General features: G+C 40.1%; 1 protein-coding gene across 1 annotated transcript; it reads right to left on the bottom strand.

Moving 5' to 3' along the window:
- Positions 1-203: 203 nt before the first annotated feature.
- On the bottom strand, positions 204-5066 carry LOC147616671 (putative beta-D-xylosidase 5). The gene is made up of 7 exons (XM_086777745.1): positions 4362-5066; positions 3744-4025; positions 3284-3453; positions 3011-3108; positions 2514-2864; positions 1374-1790; positions 204-979 (listed from the first exon to the last, which is right to left on the bottom strand). The coding sequence occupies exons 1-7, from the start codon at positions 4926-4928 to the stop codon at positions 399-401; spliced, it is 2466 nt and encodes an 821-aa protein (XP_086633871.1). The 5' UTR covers positions 4929-5066; the 3' UTR covers positions 204-398.
- Between the last annotated feature and the right edge of the window lie 4780 nt (positions 5067-9846).

The following is a 9846-nucleotide window of genomic DNA, read 5'->3' as shown; positions in this document are numbered from 1 at the left end:
ACAATGCAAATACTACCGCTCAAAACTAGAAAAAACCTTGAGGAATCTACCTCATACACAGGCATTAAAGAAAGGCTTTTCTGTAATGAAAGAATTTCATGCTCAATTGATAAATTACTATACTCAAAATTGGAAATTGATGAAAATGACTTTTTATAAATTTCAATATCATCATTTGGCAACAACACATTTACGAGGAAGGAGGGGAAGATCTCTATAGAGAGACATTTGCAATTATTCATTTGATCCACAAATGTGTTACATATATATCACTTCTCAATCTCAAGGGGATACTTATACAATGACAAATTCATTTTCTTATGCTTTTAAAATTTTTAAAAAAATGGTGCTCCAATAATGAGTTGAATAAGAGTCCAATCATGAGTTGAATAAGAGGATTAGGAGAGAGTAAAGGTATGGAGTGACTCGCCCACTGCAAGAGTGTGAAAGCCCGTGGGAACCATGCGGGCGCCCATGTAGTTTGCAAAGCTGAGATGCTGGCAAGCGTTGAGGCCCACTTGAAGCTGTGTGGCATGGCCAGGCTGGAGGTCTTGTACACGCTGGAATGCAACGAGCTGCCTAGTTGGAGCCCCTGGCCACGTAGGAGGGTGCCAGAAAACCAAGACCACGTGGCTGCCAGCCATGCTGCCCACGTTGGTAACGTCCACGAGCAGGTCAAAATTCAGATTGTTGCATTGCAGCGTGTGTACCGGAAGTAATCTCTCGTAATTAGTGGTTAAATTAGCAGAGTGATTAAGAGAAGCTTGCATGAGATTAGTCATTTGAGTCCGGGCGCCCGTAACGGAGTGAGAGAATTTGGTGTAGCTCAGGCCGTCCCCAAATGTGTAAAGGGTGTCTCCAGTGTAGAATCTGTATGTCCGGCCGGGGTAGCCCGTGCTTGGATCTGGCCGCATGCGCATGTCTGTCATGGGTATCTGCGTGTAGCTTTGCGGGTACCAGCTCACGGGCAGCTTGCCGGCTGCATACAGGAACATAATCAGTCGCAATCATGCACTTTTCTAAAATTATGAGAGACAGCTTAATCGCTAATTACGCTAGCTAAACTTACAATTAATTAGACAAGGCATGATCACGCGTCGCGCAATTCATGATCACGCTAAGCTTAAAATCACTTAGGAACGTAACCGCCATCACGCATAGCTTAATCACTTACAAAGCCATCAAGCTTAGCGTGTAATCACTGAGAAAGCCATCACGCATAGCTTAATCACTTACAAAGCCATCAAGCTTAGCACGTAATCACTGAGAAAGCCATCACGCATAGCTTAATCACTTACAAAGCCATCACGCACTTACAAAGCCATCACGCATAGCTTCATCACTCGCAATTAGCAGCTTAAACTATTAATTACCTGGGTTATGAACCCCGAAGATTACTTCAGCGATGGCTTGGCCGCCACCCTCGCCTGGATAACCCACCCAAATGATGCCACGTATGCACGGATTGTGCTTTGCAAAGCCCACGTCGACCGGCCCGCCTGACATTATGACAAGCACCACAGGGCCTTTGGCGGAGCTGGCAACTTGCGTGATGAGGCTCTCCTGCTGACCTGGCAGCGCCAACATCGTCCTGTCCAGCCCTTCTCTCTCCTGTGATTGGTCCAAGCCCATGACCAGCACCACCGCATCCGCCACCTCAGCCGCTGTCACAGCTGCCCCTATGATGCTATCGCTCCCGCAGGCCACATTCTCACACCCTGCTGCGTATGTTATGTTTTGAGCGTACCCTGCTAGGCCTTGCAATGGCGTAATGTACCTGCACGGAACACCTTGCAATGGCAAACAAGCAGCATCATCATCATTAGCTGAACTCACGAATACTAAATATATTGAGAATATTACAATTTCTTTTTTACTAAAAAGGGTTTATCCTATTAAACCTTTGTCAGAAATAGAATTAAAAAACTTTGTGAAGAAAAATTGCAAGAAATTAGCAGTACATTTTCAAATACTTTATACCACCCATGCCTCTTAGTACATTTTTCAAATACTTTATATACACCCATGCCTCTTAGTACATTTCTCAAATACTTTATACCACCCATGCCTCTCAGTACATTTCATCTTGCAAATGGAGTGGCCAAGATGCTCAAGGGATGTTTTTTTTTAATATATATATATACATACTATAAGGAATTAAATGCATTCAATCTCTTTTCAAGAAAACAGAAACAATGTGTTGTTACTCCACGAAAAATAAATAAATAATTAACAGCTCAACCTTGAAGTAATAAAATACAGTTTTTACAAAATCTGTTTAGAACACACACAGAGTGAGGGTGTCAATGCATTGATTAATTCTCAAGAGAAAGTATTTATGTGTTATTACTAAAGAAAAAGATAAATATCTCGACTTTGAAGTGATTAATTACACTTTCAAAAAAATGCTCTCACACAGCCCCCCACACATACGCGCTCACACACACACACGCCCACACACACACACACACACACACACACATTCACGCTCACACACACACCAGGATGATTACCAGCATAGTTGCCTATCATTGTCGATGTCACGTTTGCATTTGGACCAATGACTGCGAGTGTTTGGATAGAAGTTTGAGAGAGAGGTAGGCTATCGCCATCGTTTTTAAGAAGAACAATTCCTTGCCTAGCAGCTTCAATGGCGAGCTCCATGTGGTCACTAGTACAAACATCAGAGGACCCCAAGGATCCAAACTCTTGCAAGGCTGGGTCGCCATTGAAGTACCCAAGCCTCATCAACACCGTGTATAAGTAAGATAAGGATTCATCCACTTCACTCTCATTGAGCTTGCCTTGTGCCACAGCTTGAGCTGTGTGCTTTGCAAGAAATGCTCCACAGTTCATGTTTAATCCTGGTAATTATAATGCATGTTCAAAGTGTTAATAAACAAGATTAAGCAATGACTATTTGAATCCCTAGTTTTATAATCAAGGAATTAATCAAGAGTCGGTTGGCTAATGAGAATTCATATCTTGATATACGGATAATTAATCATACCAGCCTGTATCGAAGCTGCAGCTGCATCCTCCGCCGATTGAGTGTAATGAAGGGTGTTATAAAGCACGTCAATTGAATCACAATCCGAGGCAATGTATCTGCATTAAGAGGACTCAGGAGGGATCATAATCACAAACATGTCACATCATAATTAAGTTGAACTTGACGTACGCCATTAAATCAAGAGTTGGAGATGAGTTGTTGCAACGGCCACAGTAATTCAAAACCAAGGTTAAATAACATGAAACTCTCGATTAACGTTAATAATCATACCCATTTAGACCCCATTGGTCTCTCACAGTCCCCCCAAGTAGACCCTTGTCCACACAAGTTGGCACTCCGTTCACACGATTGTACGAGCACATGACACATGCAGCATTGCCCTCTTGAATACAACTCTTGAATGGGGGTTGGTATGTATCATCCCTGTCCTGCTGTGTCACCTGTTGGTCATTTTAATCAAGAGAAAAATCAGTACTTATCTTGAAAATTACGCTAAATATTCTAAAGTAACTCGGTCTAAACCTTGCTAAACTGTTTTTAATTTTGTGCGTGGTGATTGTTTGTTTTAGTTTCAAGTACGCAAGATGGGGATTGATTAATCTCAAACTTTGAGATGATTAATTAGTCTGAAACTTGGACAAACAATTTGATTAATCTCAACCTCAGAGATAATTGATTAATCTCAACATTAGAGATGATTTAGTTAATCTCAACGTTTGATTACATTTACCTTAGCGTCAAAGTGGAACCGATCTATGCCATTCCAGCTATCAAGATCATAAGCGGTGTAATGTTTGCAGCAGGCTGCAACTTTTAGACTGTTGTTGCTGCTGGTGTCTTGCAAGCCTCTCACGTAGTAGGTTGCATACTGGCTTGCAAGATAAGGGTCCTCTCCTGCTGTCTCTTGGCCTCGGCCCCACCTGGGGTCTCTGTATATGTTGATGTTTGGGCTCCAAAAGGTAAGCCCAGATTGCGCCCCATTGTACATTGCTCTTGCCTCCGTTGAAACCACCTGGCATTAAAAATAAATGAATTAGCAGTCGATTAAGATATGTTGATGTTACTAAACAAAAATAAAGGTTATTAATCATGATGAATATGCAATTAAGAAGTCCATTTTGTTTATTACAAAAAAAAAAAGAAAAAGAGCAGATAGTTTGCAATTAAGAAGTCTAGTTTGTAAAAAGAATCCAAGGTTTTATAATTAAGAAGTTTATTTTTTTGAAAATACTGCAGCTAAGAAGTTAAGTTTGTAAAAACTACAAATGTCTAGTGATTAAGAAGTCTATTATGAGAAAGAGAAACAGGATTAAAAAGACTATGAGATACAGAGGGGTGGTGGGCATGCCTGGCCAACAGCTTTCCAGAGGCGAGTGTTGAAGGAGGCAGCGGTGAGGATGACTTGAGGGAAGCTAACAGCAGAAGGGATGAGAGAATTGTTGTTATTAGTGTTAGTGGTGAGGGTTTTGGTGAAGGTGGTGCCTGGCCCAACGTTGGAGACTCCATGGAGAGCCTCAGACCACCACTCGTAAGGGGGGATGCCAAGGCGGGAGACACCGGGCGCTGAGTTAACGAGCTGAGCCACCTTCTCTTGCAATGTGAGGCGCCCCACCACATCCCTCACGCGCTCCTCCACAGCCAACTCCACATCACAAAATGGCAGAGATGAGGAAAGCGGAGAGCTGCAGGCAAAGCGCGAGGCCGCGCCGCCGCCACCACCACCGTCGTTGCTGCTGCTGGTGTTGGTGGTATGATATGCGCATGCACAATAATTAACATATTTACTTGTAATAAGTAAGCAGGCGATTGGCACAGCTACGCGATCAAAGTGGGGGTGTTTGAAGCTCCGCCTCTTTGTTGATGAGCACATTTCTATAAGCAGCAGCAGCACCACCACCACCACCACCATCACCATCGCTCTCTCTCTACCATATATTGCTTGCACAGACGCGAACCTAGCATCATATATGGCTTGAAAGGTAACTGTGCAGCACTTATCTGAAACATTCCGTACCTTCCTAAATCACGGACTGCTCACTCCTCGCCTAATCAATGTCCCTGCAAAATACACGAACTATTGGCATGTGATCGCGGTGACTGTGCTCTTATTAGGGACTTTACACACTCAGGGCCTTTTTCAAACCAAGGGTGGAAGTCGTTTTTGTTACATGTGCCCGCCCGAGTCCCAGATTTTGCAGATCGAGAGTCCCCAAGTTCTAGGTTCAAATCTCCCGTGTGCGAGCAATGGCACTTGTGTCTGTGGGTGATAACATGTGTGCTTTCTATTTTCAAGCCAAGATTCCTAATGAAAATCCTAGTTCCGGAATAGCTTGACTTGTAAAGACCCTCAAGAGCTTTAAAAAGGGTGGGAAACATCCCCGCCAAATTGTGTGAAAAGGGCAGATCTCCCATTCTTATGGGCTTGGATCTCGAGTCTAAAAAGGGTTCATTTTTGTCAATCATTTTACTCATTTTCAATGTTTTTTTTTCTCTAGGAGGGTGCATCTGTGCGTGTCGTGTATGATGTCGTCCATCATGTAGTCATTTTCAATGTTTTTAAAATGAAATTTTTTCAAAAGCGTGTAAACGGGGTGGAGACAATGGCCAGTTGGTTAAGGTGGCATCCTTTCTCCTCTCAAACATGTGAGTTCACTTCCAGCCCACCCTTTCCGCTCACTCCGCAAAGGGGTGGAGAGTGTGTGTTCCTCCTTCGCAATAAAAGCAGACATACACACACATCACAAGGGTGGAGAGCAAGGTAGCCCGTCACAAAAATCAAGCCTAGGTCTAACCCTCAAAGATCTCCAAACTTACTCCAACCACTACACACTACCATAAAGCCTCATATATGGCCTCACAAGTTTCAAGCCACATGGAACTTGGAAGGGTACACATACTAGGCTAGGAGTACCCACAAGAAGTCTTCCACGATTTAATTTAATATCGACTAGCTTGGGCACCATAAGCAACATCACGGTTTTCACATGAAGAACTTTGTATGTTGTGTGCGTCTCTTCTATATATATAAAAAGTAAGTAATTTTTTATTTTTTTGTTATTAGTATATCATATCGAGACACCACAGGACATAGTCTTTTTTTATTAAAAAAACCTTACGAAAAGAAATGGGGGTTTTGTGCATTTACAAGATACACTTTTTAGTCACAAAAAGTGAAAATATCGCTAACATCCAAGCCTAGAATCACACATGGACGAAAGATAGATGCTAGATGATCATTGCAATTGTTTTCTTTTTAAAAAAAAATACAAATTGTGCCGACCTTATATTGTTTTGTTTGATTCATCAACCTCCTCCAAGGACACATAACCCATTTGTTTCTTTTGTTTCCATGGTGCAACCATACTTTTGTTCAACAAGGAATTGTTTTATTGAGACACTAGCATGCCAAGTGCATTTGGAAGTCATTGTCACTGTCCATGCTGCTTTCCTTGTGAAGCCCATGCCAATAAAAGGACTGCATAAGGGTTAAATCCCAAAAAATTCTAAAAGACACAAAGATGTAACAAAGATGGAAAATTCTATATCTCAAATTGACAAAGGTAGCTCAAGGCAAAGGAGAGGCAAAGCTAAACCAGTAGAGCCCTAGCACTGATTATCAACAAAAGGTGGTGCACACCTTGGCCTAGTGATAACAAAACTCTATAGGGCCGTACAAGTAAGGAGCTTCTAGAGATTCATCCTTTCAACCTTACAATGTTCAAGGAACATTCCAATATAAATAAGGTTACATGGACCTAATCAACTCCATAATTAGTGGCCACCTTAGTTAGTGGGCAGTCAAAGTAGGTGTAATTAGAACTAGTCACATATATCTTAGGTTTAGAACTTTATACTAGGCAAATCACAATCACTAGTAGTTGGTTAATCGTATTTTGTTGTACTCACTTCATAAAACTATTCATTCCACTTATGTTAACTAATGGCTAGTCTTATTCAACTTAATTGATCTTTGTACTCAATTGGTTTAAAACATTAAATCATTGTGATTCCATGCTTTCATGTTGTCTCTCTCTTTCAATAGATACCAAAGCAAGTTCCAAGTTGATTGAGTCACACATAGTGGATTGTGTTGAATTAACCAACCCTCTTTTTTTATCATTATAAGTTCAATCTTAGAGATTTTGAAGCTTCTTGAATTCTCTTTTAATTCTTGTTTATGTCTAAAAGATACATTATTATTTTTTTGGGAATCTGTTGTAAGCTTTAGCATTAGCAAATTATTCTTTATTTTTAGTTAGACGAACTTTCTCTAGTTAGAACAAATTCCTATTACATGAGAATAAAAAGTCTCTTTATGTCTATATATTCCTTGGTGGGATATTAAAGAGTGCAACAATTTACATTTTATCCCCAAGACCAAGGAAGTGGATTTGACAATGCCACAAAATGACCCAAAACATGTACATGTGGGAAAAGACTTATCTAAGGAGAGGCTCGTGGACTTCAAGGCCTTCACGGATTGTTTCCTTAGTGTTGTAAGAACATGAAGGATGTTCCATTGAAGATGATGATCAATGCATACTATACCTCTTATGGATGATGGCAAGCAAGGAAACAAATAGGGGCTAATCTTCACCAATTCGTTATTTTTTTGAGTTTTTTCCACAAAAAAGTTTCACATGGTATCTTAAAACATTCACCCAAATTTTGGCCTTTTTGAAGGGTTTTAAAAAATATTCACCCAATTTTGGACATTTTAGGAATTTTTTTCAGATTTAAACATTCTTCCCATTTTCTATAATTTTAGATTTATATAGGAGGAATAATCGCCAACTGACCTACACTTATATATTCATGAAGGCAAATCTTACTTTTTACCTTGACATTGCCAAACTAGCAGCTCATGGGCCTTATAACACTAGTTAATTCACGATATATAGAAATGTTCAAGGGAAGAGATACAAAAGGTGCTTCATGTTAGGTTTATCTATGAAATCAACCACACTAATTGGGTGCTATTGGAGTCATATTGCCCCAAGAAAAACAAGAAACTCAAGATTTATGTCAACTTATAGAAGCTAAATGCATGTACAAAGTAGGACCACTACCCCTTACCATTCACAAAGGATGTCCTTTTTGAGAGGGTAGCTCGATCAAAGGTGTTTCTTGAACAGATTCAATGGTGCTCATTAATCCAAAGGACTAGTATAAAACTACACTTGCAACAAATTGGGCAATCTATGCATATAAAGTGATGTCATATGTACTTGTGACCTTTCAAAGGTCAATGTGCATGGACTTCAACAAGAAGTTAAGAAAGTTCCCTAAAATCTTCATTGATGATCTTTGTGTGCATTCAAAGGGGTTTTGCAAGAAAGGGTTACACTCAGAGTGCATACATCCTAGCATTCATTATTGTATGGAATGCACACAAGGGTAGAAAATGTTGAAAGATGGTGCCTGTCATGTCATGTATGGGGCACATGTATGTGGAAGAAAGGTAGATAGAATTGATGAAGGCTAAGGTTATTGGACATGTGAATGGATGAATGTAAAAGGGAGTCAATGGTCAAAAAGTAGGACATGGAAAGTGCAAGGATGCACAAGTCATGCGGCCATTTATGAACACATGGATGGCACAAGGGTTCATGGAGCATATGGATGAGAGCTATAAATGGATGTATCAAGCTTATTTTCTTAATGATGCAAAAATGTGAGCATGTGATTATCCCTAATCCATATCTTGTTTATCTTCATTAGTATCAACATTGTGCTCTACGCATGTCTTCTTCCATCTTTCATCCACCATAGCTCTCATCTTCCTTAGTTATACACTCATTCTCTCCTCAAATCCATCTCATTTAACATGGTATTAGAGCGAAGGCACCCCATTTGCACTCCTATTAGCCCTAATCCACATCTCATTTATCTTCATTAGTATCAACAACATTGTGCTCTAAGAATTTTTTCTTTTATCTTTCATCCACCATAGCTATCATCTTCCTTAGTTATACACTGATATTCTCCTAGAATCCATCTCATTTAACAAACAAACCACTATGGATCCTTGAGCTTATCTTTAAGAGAAAATTGTATATTTTCAAAAGTTGGTAATATGTCCATGGGCTTATATACTTGGGCCGTTTTTATACTACACTTATTAATGTCTTTTTACACTTGACCATGGCCTTTGGTCCATACCATTATATCTATGACATGAGTAACCATGTTACAAACCATCCCTTCCCATTGGTTTTATCCTCAAAACCATAAAAATTCAGCTCATGCAATGGAATGTAACTCCCATAACCATGTAGACCATATTTAGCATATAATGGCCTTGATATACATGGCTCCAAATCTATCCATAAGAACATAGCGTCTTCCACACACCAAGAATAGCATATATGCTCTCAAGTCATTCCCAAAAGTGATCCCCAATGTAAATATATAATCCCTATAAAAGATTCCTTGGATGAGAACTCAAATTTATGGGACCTCAAAAATTGTCGTAATAGTAAATTCCAATAAGCAAGTGTCTTCCATTTGGTGACAACATCACACACGATATGTAGCCAAAAGCCCTTCAAACCTTTCCAACATAGAATCAAGCTGCCATGAAAATTCCTGAAGAGGTAATCCATGCCACTTGACTAAGTACTCAACCATAGTACGATTGCGAGGCACTCTTTCAGGTTTGCCCATTATGCTTTCTGGCACATATTAAATCTTTCCTTCTTCATCCACAGGTGGTAGCTCATAAAAAACTTGCACCTCCAGTCCAACATAAGCCTTCAAATGGGACACATGAAATACATCATGTATCTTGGTAGTTGATGGAAGAAATAGTTGGTATGCAATCTCACCAACTC

This window comes from Cibotium barometz, chromosome 38 (genome assembly GCF_041138505.1).
Source record: "Cibotium barometz isolate CiBa-2024 chromosome 38, ASM4113850v1, whole genome shotgun sequence".
Lineage (NCBI taxonomy): Eukaryota > Viridiplantae > Streptophyta > Polypodiopsida > Cyatheales > Cibotiaceae > Cibotium > Cibotium barometz.
The sequence above is the reverse complement of the archived record's forward strand: the minus strand, read 5'-3'. Positions and strand labels throughout refer to the sequence as shown.